The 20475-nt window shown below is 43.9% G+C and overlaps 1 protein-coding gene across 1 annotated transcript in view; it reads left to right on the top strand.

Moving 5' to 3' along the window:
* EDC4 (enhancer of mRNA decapping 4) overlaps positions 1–20475 on the top strand; it is a 631081-nt gene that overhangs the window by 13137 nt on the left and 597469 nt on the right. Inside the window, exon 2 of the mRNA XM_018559011.1 lies at positions 5626–5725. Coding sequence (XP_018414513.1) covers positions 5626–5725 — 100 coding nt within the window. The remainder of the gene's footprint in view (positions 1–5625; positions 5726–20475) is intronic.

Below are 20475 nucleotides of genomic sequence, written 5' to 3' on the forward strand. Positions count from 1 at the left end.
GTTTGTATTATCTGTGATTAGTCCAAAGTCCACTGTGTTGCAAAGTCCAGAGTCTAGTGCTTTCCTATGTCCCAAGTCTAGTGTGTTCCTAAGGGTCTGTGCACACCTAGACGACGCATCACCGCACGACAATCGTGCATGATTCCGTCCGGTCTGTAGTCGCCTAGGCGTGCACCGATCGCGCTGTAGGTGTGCCATTATTTTCTAATTGCAACCTAGTCGAGCCGGGCGGATTGCGCTAAAACAGACGCGCATTGTTTACCTTTTTTCTGCGATTGCTGTACGGATGTCACCCCATTGAAATCTGGGGCTGCACGGCAATCGCAGCCTGCATTGTGCAGGACCGTGCGATCCCAGGACTCACGTTCCCGGATCGCGTAGGCCTGCACCGGGCCTGAGTCTACTGCATTCTAAGTCCAGAGTCCAGTTCATTCTAAGTCCAGAGTCCATAGTCTAGTGGAGGGCAGGCTCATAAAGAGAACTTGTCCCCTCTGAAGGCTATCACACAGGAACTTGTTAACCCCTGTGTGATAGCAATATAGTTAAGTGAATTTTTTTTTTTTAAATAAACAAACTGATAAAAAGTAAAAACACCAAAAACATTATTAATGATGATAATCCGCAGAGTCTAACTTGAGACCCCCACAGCCCACTTGAGACTTTTGCCATATCTGGCCCTCCGCATGCCATATCTGGCCCTTTGCCTGTGCCTTTCTGGCCCACGGCCCGGACATGGGCTGAATGCTGACCTGCGCTCGTTGCTGAGTGACTTTCTTTGAATCGTGGGCCCTTGATTGTTGGCGGGCAGCGGCGAGTCAGGAAGCTCACGGTGAAGAGAGGAGCAGAGGCATGTCCTCAGCGTGCGCGGCTTAAGCAGCGTGGGCGTGTGACTCGTGTGTGGAGCCACAAACAGGTAATTAAATTGATAGCCGACTAATCGACAATGGAAAACGTTGACTTTAATCTACTAAATCGAATAGTTGTTACAGCTCTACTTCTGAGACTCAGCACAGCCATCCTGAGACCCTGGAGACATCAGGCCACCACCCTGGAGCAACACAGAGTATGTAGCTTCATATTATTCTGCGTTGCTATATAATGTATTCCTGAGATTTATAGTCCTCTATAGCTGGTGGTATTCTGCATTGCTGTATAATATATTGCTATATGGTGGGTCAGTGGATTTAGACCAGCTTCTGTTCTTCCTTCTTTTGGTGCGGCAGCACCCCTCCTGAACCACCATGAAGTGGAGGTTTTACTTAACCACTTCAAGACCATGTGTTTAGACCCCCTTCCTGGCCATGCCATATTTCAGTGTTAAGCGCTGCAGTACTTTGACTGACGTTTATTCCGTCATGCAACGCTGTACTGAAGTTAATTTTATACCATTTTTTGGGGACAGATAGAGCTTTCTTTTGGTGGTATTTAAACACCACTGGGGTTTTTATTGTTTACTATATAACAAAAAAGTACCCTAAATTTTGAAAAAAAACCTGTTTCCCTATGAAATGTTATAAAAAAATGTATTATCACCCCAATTTTTTGGTAACATTTTTTTTTTGTTTTTATTATAATTAGGAAAAATTACAGAAGATTTTGAAATAAAGTTTTTTTTTACATTTATGTTAGGAAACATTTATTATTACCCAGTTTTTTGGTAAAAATATAAAAGATCGGGGTAACGTCGGTTAAATAGACACCAAACATGTCAAGCTTTAAAATTGCGCGCACTCGGGAAATCGCAGAAAACTACCATACCCAAAATTGGCCATAGGCGACACTTTAAAAGCTTTTTTTTTTTAAAACAATACGACTTAAGGTTTTTTGCATATGATCAGACAGGATTGGATAGAAATAATACGGTTTACAGGTCACATAGTGCCAATGGCGTAAGTATACAAAGCAATCGGTAGTATTACAAACGGTGTAGAACAGTGGTATGTATGTAGAACTGCACATTGCATACATTTGATACCAGTAAATGGCCTATGTTTAGGGATGGTGCTACTCAGCGCAGAACCAGGAGATGGTGTCGTGAAGCCTTTTCATCAGTTTAGTGTTATCAGTGATTGGTGGCCCTAGACTTATTGCTCTCACTCCGATGTTCGCGGCGATATGCAACATGTGCGGCGTAGCGGGCGCAGTCGTCTTTTTTGCACGTATGCGCCCCCGACGCATGTTTGCATGCGTGTATGTATAGGTGGGGACTTTAAACATTTTTAAAATTCTTTTTTATCTGTAACTTTAATTATCGGCACCCGATCCGCCAGCTCTACAGCCGGCGGATCACTTGTATCGTAACAGGCATCGCTGCCTGTTTTTAAATAACGGCCATTTCCCGCCCGCGCGAGTGGGGCGTGTCTGATCGGACGTCTAAAGACGCCCGCTCAGATCTAGAGAGCTCCCGGCCGGCCGTTTTTTTCTACTACGGCCGGCCCAGAGGCAGTTAAATAACACCAGGTGGGTGTTTACTTTCTGACTGGTAGGCCAGCATAACTGTTTAACCTAGCAAGCAAAAGTATGTTTTATGTTCGGGGCCCTAAAGAACTCGCTTCACGTCTAAGGAGATTGTAGTTTTGGGGTTTTTATCTTTAGGTCACTGGTAGAGTTTTGACAGAAGGACAATAAACGTCAATAAAACAAACTTTTCTTTATAAATCCATAAAAAAATGATGGTACAAATTCACTTTGTCTTTCAGAACTGTTATGTATGGAGATCTAATAGGTAGGGCTTCTAGTGTAGCTGTTCTAGCAGAAAAAACTACTGCTAATGCAGTCTGACAAGGGCTTATAGGGAAAATTTAAGGTCCCAAGGGGGAAAATGTTTACAGTAAGGGGTTCATTTAAAAAGTGGTGGTATTGCCGCTGTTTAAAAATAAATAAAAAACATTACAAGCATTTTATAAAACACAGCAATATGCTTTTATAAACGCTGTGTAATTCCAGTGCAATAAAACAAAATATTCTGAAATAGAAAATAATTATTTAACTTAAAATAATAACATTTAGGTTAATCCATCATGTATCCCTCTAAATCTCACATGTTCAAGTGTTTCATCCAAAGCTGCTCAAGTTCTGCTAAATCTGCAAAATTTAGGATCTACCCCCAGTTGTAATCTCACACACTGGATTACAATGACCTCAAGGATAAGAAGGTCAAAAATGTAACATATAAAATGTGTAAGTAAAGGGATCCTTTCTAACTTAATTGTTTCAAATTAGCCCCATCATGGAAATCCCCAGGAGAGGCCTAAAGAGTAAAACTGCATATATTAAAAAATGCAGAGCGTTAACAACTTGGAGAGGAATTTTGACTCCACCTGTCATGTTGATTGGGGCCAGTGTAGAGGGGGGTGGAGAGATGGTGCAGGATCCAAAGTTACATAGCATGGCAACACTAAAGGTGCCCATACACCTTACAATTATCTGCAGATTTTCTGTGGTCAGATGGAAAAAGTGCAACTGATTGGCCCAGGTGGAGATTACTCCATCCACACAGTTAAGTGTAGATGGAGGAATCTGTTGCACCTTTTCCATCTGACCACAAAATAATAGATAATTGTAAGGTGTATGGCCAGCTTTACATGGGTAGAGGAAAATATGCTCTGTTGGATGATATTGAGGATATCCATTTAGGGTTAGCATTGCTGGAGCTGAATATTTCCAGCAGCAACTAGAATGACTGCTCCGGTAAGTATAGGGTATCCTGTTACCATGACTGTGATCACTGAATAGTCTGTTTACTGGGTGCTTGGTTTAAACAAGTGACATATAGGGTTGACAGATTGTTGGTTGGGACTGGGGAAGACCCAACTGTCGTGGCACACATTGGTATAACTTGCAGAGTTAGATGAAGTATTCTGAAAAATGATTTCAGGGATTTAGGTAGCAAGCCTAAAATTAGTGCTTTCAAAGTAGTGTTTTCTGAAGTACTTCTGTGCCACAAGCGACACCAAAGAAGAAGCAAGAGCTTCAGGAGCTAAAGTGACCGAGAAATGGGTTTTGAAAGGAGGGATTTGGGTCCCTGGCGATCTAGGCTGACTTTTCAGTCACCTGCAAGCTGTACTGTATTTAAATGGGGGAAGGTGAAGCTGTTTTGACGGAGAAAATGATGCTGCATGAGCTTTTAAATTGGCATCTGGTGAGGATTTTACAAGAATATACCACAGGGGTGTGGAAATGTAAAAAAAAACTACTAAGTACTAAAGCGGGGGCCAGATCTATTTGTCTCTCATGACAATCTACTTGACCGGATACAAAAAGATCATTTTAACCAAGACCATATTTAGCAGTACTTTAGAAGTCCAATGACCTCTCAAGGATAAGATGATGATAAAAGCACTAATCTAACCGCGCTGACCGAGTGCTCGCAATTTGCGAGCGAAATTCAGAATACATGGGACAGGGCTTCACTGGACAGCAGTACGTGGCACAGATAGTACACCTGTACTGGCGGACGTAAAGGACCGTTCGCCGAAAGGCAAGTATAGCAAGGAGGGAGAAGGGTCCAGATTTGAGCCGGTAATTCAATTTTCCCAAATTACTTGGGAAAGTGGATTTCCCCTTTTTAATGTGCACTGTGCACCACCCGCTCAGCCTCCGGTGACGCCGCTGACACCGCTCTCCTCCCTGCTTCGCCGGCTCGAACTCTAGTGACAGCTGTCTGCTACCCGCACCGCTCTCCATCCTAATTTGCTTGTCACAGAAGAGGGCGGGAGAAGACCTCAATCTCATATGATAACGCTGACAGCGCTCTCCTGCCCGCCTTACTCTGCCTCCTGAAAGATTTTCTCCTCCTTGCTGGGCGCTGCTGTGTCTCCACCGATCCCCGCGGCCTTTGCCAACACAGGTGGGGGGTTCAGAAGGGACACGGAGCAGTGCCCAATGGGGCACATTTTGCTCAAAGTACCATTTTCTGCCTAAATTTCGGTGCATCCTAAATTGAATGTGCTTCCTTTTTTTGTTATAGGTCCTTTCATAGACTGATTTGCTGGGAACCAGGGCAATGTTGTTATTAAAGTGGCTTTCATTAGGGATGAAACTATTGTTGATAGGGGTAATGGAACTCCGTATTCAACAAAGGTTGGCCATTTCTTGAACGCAGTGTAGGATTATTTCATGGTTTAGATGGTGGAAGCTGCAGCTAGAAAAAAAATGCTGTTTCGGTAATAGTGATTATAATGTTATTAGATTTCCCTTGCGTTTAAAGGTAAGAGAACCATGTTGGTATGAGAACACTCTATTTCAAAAAAGGTTAACGTTACTAAGCCAACCTGAAATGCAATAGGAGTTTGATGCAGGGATTTACCTGATAATTAGTATGGTATCAGGGAAGATTTTTTTTTTTTTACAGCAAATTGATGTTTTTTTCTGCCTTTCTCTGATCCAAACACAACTCTCACAGTGGTAAAACTTAATGGACCCTTCTTTTTTTTTCCCCCACCTTAACCATGTAACAATGAAACATTGCCTTCATTTACATGCCAGATATTAGTTTGTGCAGTGTTTTTTTGCTTTGTTTTTGTTTTTGCACTTTTTCAACAGAACATTGTCTGTATTTTGTTTTACCGTAAAGTTTTCACGAACTATGAGTACTAACAGCGTTTTAACTGTGTTTCCTTTTAGGTTAAAATACAGCCTGTAGCAAAATATGACTGGGAACAGAAGTACTACTATGGCAGTCTCATAGCAGTATCTAATGCTTATCTTGCATATGCCACTAGAGGTACGACCGGTGTATTTTTAAATGGAAACTTTAGGTGTTTTTTTTTTTTTCTTCTCACAGTATATATGTCATTATGATTTAGCTTTATGTAAGCATTTTTGTCAAGGTATTTTCATAAAATCTGATTCTTGGTTATAGTTGGTAAACCGCAGTAATAGCAAGAGCTGCGCTTTACTGCTCATTTTTAGGAGCATCTATAAATGGCCCTATCATTGCATGTGTTGCTTCCAATTTCAAGCATTGTTTGTTTTGATTTCACCATTTCTGACTTTCCAAGGGGTGATAACCAGCATTTTCAGTGATTGGAGGCATTCATTATCAGAGAGATTTGTGACTTATCTAATCTCTGTGTTTTATGCTAAAGAGTGAATAGTCAATGTACCACATGTGTACTGATGTTACCATTGACCCATTACTGCAGCAGGACCCACCTCCCCAGTGACTCGATAAATCAGATTACTCTCCTTCCTGTCTTGCACATGAAAATGTTTATCTGTTGATGTGCGCTTTTAGATAATAACTCTCTAATATGGGTGGTAAAGCTGCCACAATACACACACACGTCCTAAATTATGAATAGCGATTGTGCGGTGCTAAATACCTTAGTGTAACTAATATTAACTGCAAATCTATAAAAAAAATATATATATACACCTTAATCTACTAATAAAAATTGTGCAAAACAAAAAGTGAAAAATAGTGCATCACAGATAGCATATACACTAAATTAATGTGATTGGTGTAACCGAAGACTGGATATGTAACCATCCAGATATAAACTTACACAGTGTTTAATAGTGACTTTATATATAACCAGAAAAACAGAACTTCATAGAGTGATAAAAGTGATAGTCAATATAAATCCATAATCTGAATCCATAATCAAAAATCCAAAACGTGTAAAGTGCTTGTGCTTGATAATCCCCCTAGTGCCACACACGAAGCCCTCTGGACAATGCACACTCACCTCATATATATCGTCTTAAACTTTGTAGGTAACCTGAATTCGGTATTGGATCAAAAGGTCCCCAGCATTTTCTCCCATATGTTAACGAGTGTAGTTTCACATGTAGTAAAAAAATCAAAAGGAACTCCTCATGGTGTAGTATATCCCAAAACGTTTATTGATAGAAACAAATAGAGACTCGCATGTAAGTATAAAACCGGCCAGTATCCCACGAGCTCCCGTGCTCACTTCTGCATTAGCTGTGACGTCAGATAGGCCCGCCCGACGCGTTTTTAGGACGTTATCAAGGGTATAGCAGGTCCGCACATGTTACATATCACCGCGAACGTCGGAGTACGAGCAATAATTTTAGGGCCATCAATTACTGATAACTGATAAGCAATAAAAGTGTTTTAAGCGTCGCCTATGGCCAATTTTCGGTGCGGTCGTTTTTTTTGCCATTTTGCGGGCGCGTGCAATTTTAAGGCTTGATATGTTTGGTGTCTATTTACCCCGTCTTTTAAGTTTTACCAAAAATATGGGTAAGAATAAATGTTTAACATAACGTAGGGGGAAACTTTTTTTAAATTATTTACAGTCGTTTTTTCATTATATAGTAAATAACCCCCCCCCGCCGTGGTGATTTTATATACCTCAAAAAGCTCTATGTGTCCCCAAAAAAACGTTAACATAAATAGCAAGGCTATAGTCCGCTCATGCTGACTGGTGACATTTTTGACTGGTGAGACACCCTATAATTTTTCAAGACCTGTGTAAACAAAATGTTTCAAGCCCAAAAGTAAAAAAATGAAATAATAATTAAAAAAAAATTTAAACCAACCCCACCGCTCCCACCATCTGCTGCCCCCATTCCGTTTTGCTTCATTTTGGGCTAGCCGTGCAGCAGCGCTCACTAACATGCGTAGTGTACATTAAATAGTAAGTTCACTTTCCCAAGAACATGTTCTGTGGAGTTTTCCTGTATTTGACCACCTTCTTCTGCCAGGCAATTAATACTCTGTTGTCCCTTCGAGAGACCACAACCCAAACAGAGAGGACACCTATCGACCTTCCAGGACCCATCCCTTGTGTCCTGTGTATATATGCAGGGGTGTGGAATTCCTATCGCCCGACGCCCGGGACATGCAGTTTCGGGCGCCGGGCGAGTAGTTGTAAAGTACATTCAGCCCGGCTCCGGACAAGCAGAGCTGAATGTACATTGTGGAGCCGCCGCCGCTCGTTTAATACAAGTGGTCTGATCAGACCACTTGTATTAATTTGAGCAGCGGCGATCGTTTCTGCCCGCACCCCCCGCCGTAGTTTTCGGGGTCGCCCGCTCTCCCGGGGGACCCCGAAAACTAAGGCACAACGGCTCAGCCATAGAGCCCATAGAGCAGACGAAAAACGTCTGCTCTACGGGCTCTCTGTGTGTTCTCTGAGACCGTGGCGCTGTAATCACAGCGCCACCTGTCTCGGCTGTCAGGAACTACACAGAACAGCTGTTCTGTGTTGGAGGGCAGGTTCCATAAAGAGAACCTGTCACCTCCAAACTATCACATAAGGGATTTTAATCTCCTATGTAATAGGAGGAACATTAAGGGGGAAAAGTAAATAAAAAGTTAAAGAAAATGTAAAAATTTAAAAAGTTAAAAAAATAAAATATATAAAGATTTAAAAAATGAAAAAGTAAAAAATAAAAAAATAAATAAAAATGAAACCCTGCTGCCCCCGCCATCTGCATGCAAATAAACGCATGCGAAGGACATTCTGCATGTGCTTTGAGATTGCAGCTGCCATTCCATGGTGGTAGCCAGAATTCTCTTACACACACATAATGTGCATTAAAGGGTAAGTTCATTTTCCCAGGTAATATGGAAAAATAAAAATTACCCGATGAAATCTGGCCCTGTCTCTCCCAAACCGCCACCCCCCTGGCTATACTTACCTTTCGGCGAACAATCCCTCCCCTCCGCCAGTATGGGTGTACTATCTGTCCCCCGTACTGCTGTCCAGCGCAGTCCTCCCCTATGCATTTTGAATTTCGCTCGCAAATTGCAAGCACTCATTGGTCAACGTGGTCAGATGACTGCGCTGACCAGTGAGAAGCGCTATTTAGCACAGTAAAATATGTTTTGATTAGGGGTGCACCGATACTAGTATCAGTGCCGATACCGAGTATTTGGGCAAGTACTCGTACTCACCCAAATGCTCCGATACCTTCCCCGATATTGGAACTTACGGCCAGATGAAAATTTCCTCTGACTGGCAGTGCCGTAGGGGAACATGGAGCCAGCTTCCCGTGCAATCAGGAAGCCGTACGGCAAGTAATGACCCGCCTCCTGGTTTTCTGATTGGCCCGGGAAGCCGGCTCCTTGCTGATTGGCTGGAAAGCCGGCTTCCTGGCCAATCAGCATCCAGCCAGTTTCCCGGTCAATCAGGTCATTACTCGCCACCCAGCTTCCTGATTGACCGGGAAGCAGGTTTCCCGGCCAATCGCAATCAAGCAGGCCAAACAACATGGAGCCGGCTTCCGTGGCAATCAGGAACCTGGGCGGGATGTCATTACCTGCTGCCCGGTTTCCTGATTACCAGGGAAGCCTGCTCTATGCCAGCGGAAGCACCGGTATTAGTATTCAGTGTTGGCGAGAACCCGAAAGCAAACAATCGGTACTCGTACTCGATATCGAAAAACGGCCCCCACTTTAGCCCTTGAACAAGTAGTTTTTAAAAAAATGTCCACACCCCTGATATACAGTACAGATGCTCCTCGAGTTGTGATCGATCGAGTTACAATCTTTCACATTTACAATGGAGTTTACTGTACACTTGGTCGGCACCGACGGGATCGGTAGGTGCCGGATAACTGTAGCACCCCCGAGGCGCTCCGCTTCAACAGCCGGCAGCTGAATGTAAGCAGGGGGGCAATAGACAGACTGCTATTGGCAATGTCAAATTGCAATAGCAGGCTGGCTTTTGCACCTGCCCACTGAGCAGAGGAGCAGACTTGAGAGAGAACTTTCTCTCTCAGGTCCACTTCTTTTAGGGGGCAGGGTTTCAATAGCCAGCCTGCTATTGGTTATTGCAATTTGAAATTGCCAAATAGCAGTCTGGCTATTGCTCCCCTTTTTGTACTGTTTGCAGCCGAATGCGGCACTACAGTACACTTCCCAGGTTACAATGGGTTTATCAGAACGTAACCCCATCGTAAACTTAGGAATGTCTGTATGTGTGTATCTTATACTATCATAGCATATGATTTGTATGGTTCATATAGGAGAATTCTCCCTAAGCATATGTAGCAAGTATGCCGATTAATCACTTCATCCTCTTTCTCTCACTGTGCTTTTATTTTTTTCCAGCAACACCTTTCTATATGTTCTACGTTCACCCTACCTGTGTGTGTCGCTTTGTACCCCTGCCTCTTATGCCTCTGCACCAGTTAGAACTCCAAATGCCAGTAGTCCAGAATCTATTGCCATTCTGACTAAATATGGCATGTGCATGGTGCTCTTGACAGAGCACGAACCTCTGTCAGCTGCAAGGTAAACTCTCCATACCAATGTTTACCAACATATACCTGCCAGAGCCACTTTATTTGATAAGCCCTCGTTCACACCTGAACGTTTTGTAGCGCGTTCTACGCTCGACGAACGCTCTACAAAACGCTCAAAAATATAAATCCCATTGTATTCAATGGTCTCGTTCCCACCTTGGCGTATTTCCGCCCGTCCCTAACGCGCTACAAAACGGCCCACGCCTGAAAAGGTACATGTACTACTTTGGGACGTTTTGTTGCGCGTTTCCATTGGGATACAGCCAAGTAGCCTTCGGAAACGCGTGTTTGTCGCGCGACTTTTTTACCGCGAATCGCGGTTAAAAAAACGCGCGACGGTCGCGCATATGCAATAAGCCTAGGTGTGAACCAGGCCTAAGTATAAGCACTTTCAACCTCTCCATTGCCCTTTGACTTTGTCACTTTAAAAGAGAACTATGAGGTGAGTGCTTTTCACTCACTTCATAGTTCTAGCCGACCTGTGACAATGAGACTGTCGCAGGTTGGCTCAGTAGATCGAAAAGTGAGCGAACACATAGCGGCGTTCGCTCACCTCTCGATCCTGTCACAGCTCTCTGCTGTGACAGGGGAGGGGCTAAATTCCCCCCTCCCCGCTCCGATCCGCCAACGCTGACTGGCGGATCGGGAGGGGGCGGGTACAGCTGGCTCTGCCTCTAGATAGGCAGAGCCAGCTGTCACTTACGCAGCTGGGCGGATCCAGACATAATTGTCGGGATCTGCTTCAGCTGCGGCGTCTCAGTATACCGCGAGCTGCAGCTCGCAGTATACTGTGGCGTCTCAGTATACCGCGAGCTGTAGCTCGCGTTATACTGAGCTTAGGGTGACTGGAGGACGCTAGTTTGTGTCCTCCCGTTACCTTAAGGAGAACTATGGGGAAAAGCCTTAACCCCATAGTTCTCCTTTAAGTCATTGTCACTTTCCGTCTTCCCCATTCCTAACCTTGAATACTTAAATTAATTTGAATAAACATATAATTATATCCATAATTTTCTAAAGAAAAAAAATGCATTAATTTTATCAACTTTTCTTATACGATCAATGCATCCCACAGTGTTCATTTTTTTGTAATTAAAACTTTCATGTGAAAAAACAAACAAAAAAACAAACTCGCATGCAGAAATAATACAATTAATTTTGTATCTTTTTATCACTGTACTATTAAGAATCATTTTTCATAATAAATTTTTTACCAAATCATCTATCCATGACCGCATATTAGAAAGCACCTCCTCCCACAGGAGGAAACGCATCAACAAATCTTAAGAGGAAGTCCTTCTGCAGAACGGTCAGTATTTGTGTTTCCTCCTTTGCATAGAAAGGTTTTACTGGAACTTTGGATGGGGGAGGCCGGCAGGCTCCTTTTTGAGCTGTTACCTTCCACCCTTTTTTTACTGGGGTTGCTTACCTCCATGAGGGAGGGTAAAGTGTAGGCTTTTACTTTTTTTTATTTATGCCCCTGGTCCACATTCCTGAAGGGGATGGTGTATTCTGGGGCCCTCTCCTCAGCTTCATGATCCCTGGGATCCAAGACCTCACTAGCCACACCCCCCTTGGGAAAAGCAGGTTCCAGAGACCATTTTTCTGCCGGATGCAGTGCTTGTAGATCTAGGACGACCACTTTTTCTGGTGGGGTCTGGGCCGGGGACAGGCGTTTGACCTTCAGTTCTGGCCCATAACCCTCGTGGGAAGGGGGCAGGCTTCTGGCTGGCCACTTTTGGTTCTGGACCCCGTCGCATTGGCGCAGATGCCAGATCCCTCCTAGAGAGCCCTTATGCGGCATGACACCTTCCACATCATGTGTCTGGGAATGGAGCCAGCGTTGGTGACTACAGACATTTTAGGTTTGCTCCTGGAGTGGGTTATGTTGCAGGTTAATAACCAGTGACTAAGCTGTAAGTATTCTACAGCTCAGAGTTTTTTGGTGAGGTTTTTTTGGTCAGGGGCTCGGAGTCAATAATTTCAATCTTCTTGCCAGAGTGGGACTATACCAGAACTCTGGCCTAATGTTTTTAGTGCATTGTATGTTTTTACATACATTATACTGGATTTAGGTTCTATTAATCTATTGCTTTATGTATTCAGATAGCCTCTTATAAGCATTTGTCAAATCTCTGAGCCTTGTTGTCTCAGATCATTGTATTCCAGGCACTTGCAAATTTTCTGCAAGGTTTTCTGTAGGTTTTTTGGTTTAATCACCTACCATGTCTGAGCAAAGATGGACCTTTTATCCCATGAGGCAGCTCTTTGGGGATTGCTCCTCATTTGGTAGTATTTGTGATGAATATCAACACTAAGTGGATTTTTTTTTTTTGCTCAGGCATGGCATTTAAGTGTGTTGATGTAGCTGCAAGAGTCTTTATGGTTATAGCATCAATGTCTATGTAGTTATGGATCACAGTATTTGTAATATTTCCCGAGTTCATACTTTGTGTGTCTGTGCAACTATTATCTACAGGATAACGGATTTAATGCTCAGGCTGCAAATTTACTACTTTTGTCTGTACTGTGGTTTCTGCAGGGCATTTATGTTTCAATGTAGGTCTTCATACATGTTACAATACTTTAACCTTACACAGGGCATGGGTTATGCCTCAAACTACAATGCTTATTTTTGTGCAGTATTAGAGTCAGTTTTTGTTGCAACAGTAAACTCTACTGGTTATTGTTGTACTATTTGATACTATTTCTTGTACCACAGTGTTGAAACCTTTTATATGACTTTTATGATTACTGATTGGAAAGTCTGTGTTGATGCAGTGGTTTAGGTTTTGTCTTGCACGGTCTCATTGGTGGCAACCAGTCACTATAGCACCAAACCCTTTGCAGGTTGTGTGTTGTACTTGTGCATTCTCAGAGCTGCACCATGATGCATAACTTCTGCATAGTTCTTGCATATCTTCTGTACATTACTATAGAGGTTTAGGATTATGTATCATTGCATGTATGCATCATTCTTCGCAGCCTATTTATTTTTCAACACTTAACCTTTTACATGGTGTTGGGCTCATGCACTTTTGGGGTGTTCATTTTCTACCACAAGGTTTAGCTTCTCATGTCTTACTCTGTTATCCATGTGGCAGCCCACATTGCAACAGAGTGCTAGGACATTATTTATTTATTTATTTTGTGTGTTCTTGCAATGCATCACTTTTCACAGCCTATTTATACAACCAGACCTAACCCTTTACATTTCTAGTGTTGGACTCTTAAGTGTTCATTTGGTACCAAAGGTTTAACCACTTCAAGACCAGGTGTTTAGACCCCCTTCCTGGCCAGGCCATTTTTCAGTGTTCAGCGCTGCGATACTTTGACGTTTATTCCGTCATGCAACGCTGTACTGAAATGAATTTTATACCATTTTTTGGGGACAGATAGGGCTTTATTTTGGGGGTATTTAATCACCACTATGGTTTTTATTTTGTATTATAATTAGGAAAAATTACAGAAAATTTTGAAAAAAAAAAGTTTTTTTTACATTGTTAGGAAACATTTAAGAGGGGGAAAAAAATTTGGCTTTAATATCACTTTAATCCTGCCCATTCATAAACTGTGGATATAGTATGAGTTACTATGTCCATCACTTTCTGTTCATGAATGAACAGAAAGTGATGTAGAGCACTTCCTGTCTATAATTGGGGACACTGTAAACGTACTATGTCCTCAATTATTTACAAGCACTCAGCGATCAGCTTATCAATGAGTGCTTGTTACCACTCTCCATCCTGTATCGCTGAGTGCTTGTTACCACTCTCCATCCCGACTCGCTATTGCAGGATGCTGAGCAGGCGGTATGGGGAGGAGAGCTCAGTCTCCTATGACACTGCTGACAGCTGACTCCTCCCCCGCACTGCCGGCTTGGACTCCACTGACAGCTGTCTCCTCCCTGCATCGCTCGCCATCCTGATCTGCTTTTCACAAGTGAGGGGGTGGAGAGCTCGGTTTCCTGTGACACAACTGACAGCGCTCTCCTCCCCGCCCCACTCAGTCTCCTGAAAGTTTCTCTCCTACCCTCTGGGTGCTGCTCTGGACACAGAGCACCGCCCAGCGAGGAGGAGAGAAACTAGAGATGCACCTCATTTTCTGCCAAAAGTTGTGTACTTTTGGCATTTTACCCAAAGTGCCATTTTCGGCCGAAATTTTGGTGCATGTTATAGATTGCTTACTTATGCTGTAATCCCTGTACATGACCTTTTAAGTTGGAAGTATTTGTATTTTAATATATGTGCAGGCTGATGTTACCACTACGGATTGCTACTTGCACACTGGATGTCTTTGTAGACTTAATGCTCATCAGAACCACTGTAGTCCCCTTTAGCTGCAAATGCTGGCTTAAGACCAATTCCTTAAGTATTTTACTATCTCCTAGCTTTTCCTTGAGTACAGTAGTTATATTCTCGGTAGGCCCAGCAGCCTGCTTCTTGGGCCTTGACTTGAGTGAATACCTGCACCATCATGACACAAGGTTGTTTTACCAGGGAGGTGGCTGTTCCTACACAAAGGGGGAGCTAAGCCCTTAACTATAATAACTAGAAAACTGTGCTACAAAGCAATATGTCAAAGGGGACACATTAACTAAAGTTGAAAATTGGGGGCGTGGCCAGCAGCCGCATGTAGACGGACGTGACCGGGAAGCGCTCTCCTTCATTCTCCTGATTTTCATCCTCTGGCTTACCTTGCCGATATCCTGCTCCTCGTCGGCTTGTGGGACTAGTAATCTGTCCACTGTTACTGTGAGAGGAGATTCCCTTCACGACTACATGACTTCCCTCCTTCAGCTGGAGTTACTGTTACCTACTCACCCCGGGCTGTTCCGGGTGATGCGGGCAGTTGCTGCCTTCCCCCGAAGGCCTACCTGCGTGGACGGTTTCCCAGGTGCTCCACGTTGGATGTTCCTGGTTTTTTGTTATTTTGTTTTTTCTCCCCCTCCCTTTTTTGGACCCCTCTCCCCCCCCGAGGTGCCCTACATCTGGTAGCTACTGTTGGACATTCTTGCAGTGTCATTCACTCGGAGCAGGGGAAAATATCTGAAGTCTTCTGGGACTTTTATACTTCCTTATACAAGACGAGAGCTGATTATTCTGATTCTAAGCTGGGGGAATATCTGGGGGGTGTCCCCCTGCCGTCCCTTGTATCTGAGGACAGAATGGACCTGGAGGCCCCTATCACCCTGGAGGAACTGGAGCTGGCTGTGGCCAGTTTCCCTACTGGTAAGGCTCCGGGCCAGATGGTCTTCCCATTGAGGTGTACAGGACGTACACATCTTCACTACTCCCTACTCTACTGGAGACATTTAATGATGCCTTCTCTGTGGGTTGCCTTCCCCTTACTATGTATGAGGCTACTGTCGTGGTCTTGCCAAAGAAGGGTAAAAATCTGCTCATGCCAGAATCATACCGACCCATCTCTCTTTTAAATGATGACGTTAAAATCCTGGCTAAGGTCCTCGCTACTAGACTGTCCAAAAAAATCGCCTCGATGGTGCACTCGGATCAGTCCGGGTTTATCCCTCATAAGTCCACAGCTATAAACATACGCAGAGTGTTCTTGAACATGCAGCTTATTCTCGGATTGTTGGTGGGGAAGGCGACTTCCAGTGTCTAGGAATCACCGTTTTTGCCGCATTCAACAGGTTAATTGTTAGGGATCGTTTAGACACATGGAGTGCTTCGTCAAAATGGTACAGGAGGAGGCAAGCTGGGGAGAACGCCAGCGTGACCCCAGTAATGGTTTTTATCTGGGCATGGACTGCTGTCCAGAAAGGAGAGATCAAAGGGCATGACCACCATATGTGTAGCAGAGAGCCCACTTCTCCGCCACAGCGCCAACATTGGTCAGGGGCATCTGGATATATGCGGTGGAGCAAGGCCGGGGTTTTATACCAGCGGGAGCGAACTTTGTAGTTGGTCTCCTGTATCTGGACATTCTGGGAGCTACCTAACCGTCGGGAATCCATTCGTTCCCATTCCTGCGTTGTAAAGGAGATTGAGAGGTCGCGTTCCCAGGCCTTCGCAGAGGGCGTCGGTGGAAGGGTAGAGGAGTCATTCAAGAGGGAGTAGAGAGATGAGATTGCATGCGTCACTCTCTGGGTGGAGGTGCACAGCTTTTCAAAGGGGGTTAAAGCACGGGAAAAGAATCCTCTATTCGTATGCGAGTTGAGGTACTGTCGTATTTGAAAATAAGACCATAGTGGTATGGGAGCGGGGTTCACCTCGTTTAGATCTGCAAGAGTGTGGAAGTTACCTTGTCGGTCGAAGAATATTCGGGCAGTCAGAGGAGTGTCCGCGGACCAGCGACGTAGGAAGGATGCACATTGGCCTGGGGGAAAGAACGGATTGAAGCGGAGAGGCGTGAGCGGGCCCGGGGTGGAGGAGAGGGCTTGTCTGTTGGTAATGGATGTAAAAACCCGTAGGGATGTACCAACCGTCGGGTGGTTCAATATCCGGGTTGGTAGGTGTTGGCGTTGTAGCCAGGGCCAGGATCTGATGGACATCATACAATAGTTGTTCTATCCGGACCCAGTCTTTGCTCGGGGCATGCACCGACCAGTCAATGATGCGAGCCATATGATACGCCCAATAATTTCTTTGGACATGGGGGAGGCCAATGCCTCCAGAACTTTTAGGGCGAGTGAGAATTTGGGCACTAATCTGTGGGAATCCATTGTTCCACAGAAATGAGCGGAACATTGTGTTTACTGAGGCGAAAAAGGTCCTATGGAGTTGTTTGGGTACTGTCTGAAAGAGGTATAAGAGCCGTGGGAGGGCTGTCATTTTTAAGATAGCCGCTCTGCCAAACCAGGAATAAAGTGGTTTATTCCATTCCCTCAAGTCTAACCTCAATCGGGAAAGGTGGGAGACATAGTTGAGGGAGTATAAAGTTTGCAAATTAGTCGGGATTTTATTGCCAATATATGTGATGGCTCCCTCTGCCCAGCTGAAAGGGAAGTGGGAGAGACAAAATTGGACCGTCTCGTCTGACAGGGAGATGTTGAGGGCCGAGAACTTAGAGGACTTAGAGAGGTTGATCTTAAACTAGGATAGTGACGCAAATTCTTGGAAGGCTCGGAGAAGATTAGGGAGGGAGGTTCTTGGTTGGGTTAGGAAAAATAGCAGATCGTCTGCAAATGCAGTTACTTTGGATTCTTTGCCAGGTGTGGGAAAACCATGGATATTGGGATCTGATCTAATTCTGCGTAGAAAGGGCTCCAGTGCTATCACAAAAAGCAAAGGAGACAGCGGACACCCCTGTCTGGTACCGTTGCAGATGGGAAAAGCATCCGACAGAGAGCCGTTCACTCGGACCCTAGCCATCGGGTCTTGATACAATAAAGTTATACGGTCCAACATGCGTGAACCGAGGCCCAGGTGCGTCAAAGCTGTAAATAGGTAATCCCAATGCCTTCTGTCAGAATGTTTATACTGCTCTGATATACAGTTCTATTTATGGAAACAATTAAAAATCTATGGTTAAGGAGATTCCCAATGTATTTCCAGAAATCAAAATTTACGCGAGTTCTTTCATTTGCGCTGACTTCGAAGACAAGAGGAATACCAAAGTATACAAAATATAGATATTTATTTATCAAAATCAGTGCAAAAACCATAATAAAATATAATTGGTGACAAACAAAGAATATGGATCAGATAGAAAAAAAAAATCTTTAGAAACTCCACTTTCTTGTAGATTGTATTCTCGTGGAGTCCAGAAGTAATCAATCAAGACCGACACAGGCTGGTACTATCCTAAACTGATATGCGTCTGAGACCCCCACCATTTACGATCTGAAGAATGTTTATATTAACATTCCTAATCTCTCTTTGAAGGTCTCTGTACAAGAGAAGAATGAACTTATTTTCACCTTATAGCACATAGACAAAATGGCTACTAGTATGCCCATAGACACATTTGTAAAATGACATGTTTAGGCCTATGAAATCGATTCCTTTTGGCCCAATAGTTCTGACACTTCTCCGCGTCTGTGGATAAAAGAAAGTCGGCATGTCCCTGACTCCAGAGCCAATGGTGGAGGCCAATTGCTTTAGTGGTGTTGTCTCTGGCCTCTCTTCCAGGGATAGACCCCGCTTGATCGTCATCGATCAGGTCAGGGAGGAGGGGTAAGAGACGGTTGGCAATAATTTACGCATGTAATTTGATATCTACGTTTAGCAAAGAAATGGGGCGATAGTTGGCACACGAGGATGGATCTTTCCCCTCTTTTGGTATAACCGTGATGTGAGCTTCTAGTAGGTGAAAGGAGACATGGGGGCCCCTTGGAAAGTGGTGAAATGCTGTCAGGAAGTGCGGGGCCAAGGTGTCTGAAAAGGTTTTATAATATAGGGACGTAAACCCGTCTGGTCCTGGGCTTTTCCCCGGTTTGAGTTGGGATATAGCGGTCAATACTTCTTGTAATGTTATTAGGAACCGAAGCCGGGCACAGCTCCCTGATCACCGGGCCATGTCGCCGCTCAGACCGCAGCATTCACCTAATATTAAACCTCATTTTTTTAATGATTTTTTTAATTTTTGTATTTTTTTTTTACACAACTTTATTGCTATTACGTGGGGGGTTAAGAAGACCCCTATGTCACAGCCAATTTACATGACAGGTCCTCTTTATGGAGACATCAGGGGTCTCCAAGACATCTAATGTCACCTAGGGACCCCCAGAGAAGCTGATGAAGCAGAGATCTGCTTCATCAGCTTCTGTAGCTGGAGAGTGACACTGAATGCAGGAAGTGCATTCTGTGTGTGTGTGGCTTCCTTCGAGCTGGTTGTAAACAGAATATCGGTACCTGATATCAGTTATCGAATATCAGTATCAGTCCTAAAAAATTTATATTGGTCGACCCCTAGTTCTACTTGCATCTTTTTGCCTCAGGAGCCGTTTGGCAAATACCGTCTCATTCTGAATCTCAAACTTCTGATCAAATCCTTGGTTTACAAGAAGTTTCGAATGGAAACCGTATACAGCTATTCCTCACTTTACCTACCTGTTTTGCGACCACTCGCACTTACCACCTTTTTTTTCCGACTGTACGTGCGGGAATGTGGCAGCTGCAGTGCGGCGTCTTCATCACTGTTCTCCGCTGCTATTCTCGGTAAGTACTGTGTAAGTACTGTACATCTCCAACACTACAGTACTATACTAGTACAGTACTGTATACAGTTCCTCGCTTAACGACCAAATCGTTTAACGATCTAGTTGGAGGAACACATCTCAGTCGTTAAGTGAGGAATAGCCGTACTTAACCAGAGTAATTCTTCCTCAAAACTGCCTCATGGTGTCCTTGACTTTGAAAGATGCATATCTTTGTGTTCCGATCCATCCGACCTCTCAATCCTTTCTAAGGTTAGCCAGTCATTGGAAAGGTCAAACCTTTCCTTTTCAGTTCCGAGCTCCCCACATTGTCACTTACATTTTGGCTGAGGCATTGGCCCGTTTGAGGCTTCAGGGGTCAATATCATTCCTTATCTGGACAATCTTCTCCTTTTTACCAGATCACATGATCAATTTGAGTTGGATGTATCAAACCCCAATTACTCATCTTGAGAGTCTGGGGTGGTTGATAAATTGGGAGAAGTCGTGTCCCATTTCTTCCCAAGTCTGACAGTTACTGGGTTATGTGTTGAACTCCACCCAGAGCAAACTGTATCTACCTCCAGAGAAAATTCTCAAGATTTCCTGTCTGGTGGCAGCTCCCCAGTGCAATCTACAGGTTTCCACCTGCAAAGCCATGTCCCTGGTGGGTCTCATGGTAGATGCCATACCAGTGGTACAGTGGGCAAAGCTCCACATGAGAGTTCTCCAGAATTTCATTCTGCACATTTGCAACAAGGACATCTCTTCACTGGACAATATAAAACTTACTAAAAAAATGTTAAGTACACTACTATTGATGTGGATATGGATATTGGTGGTGGTGATTGGTGTGGTGTGCAGTCTCCTTTAACAGGGAGAGTAACCCCTGTATACAGAACAAACACAAAAAAACAAGCAAAGGTGCGCTACTACCTGGAGGTTGCTATGAACAAGTTTACTTAAAAAGAATATTTGGTGATATATGTGGGGAAAAAATGAGAATCACTACCAATGAGCTTGATACCCTTACCAAGACAGCATTTGATAAGGGCATTATTTCCAAAAGAGATCCTGTCTATATCCAAAATACCCCTGTACTCCATATTTCTATCATTTACCGAAAATTCATAAAGACAGCAACAACGCCCCAG

The sequence above is a fragment of the Nanorana parkeri genome, unplaced genomic scaffold (genome assembly GCF_000935625.1).
Source record: "Nanorana parkeri isolate BGI_ZX_2015 unplaced genomic scaffold, ASM93562v1 scaffold375, whole genome shotgun sequence".
In the NCBI taxonomy this organism is placed as follows: domain Eukaryota; kingdom Metazoa; phylum Chordata; class Amphibia; order Anura; family Dicroglossidae; genus Nanorana; species Nanorana parkeri.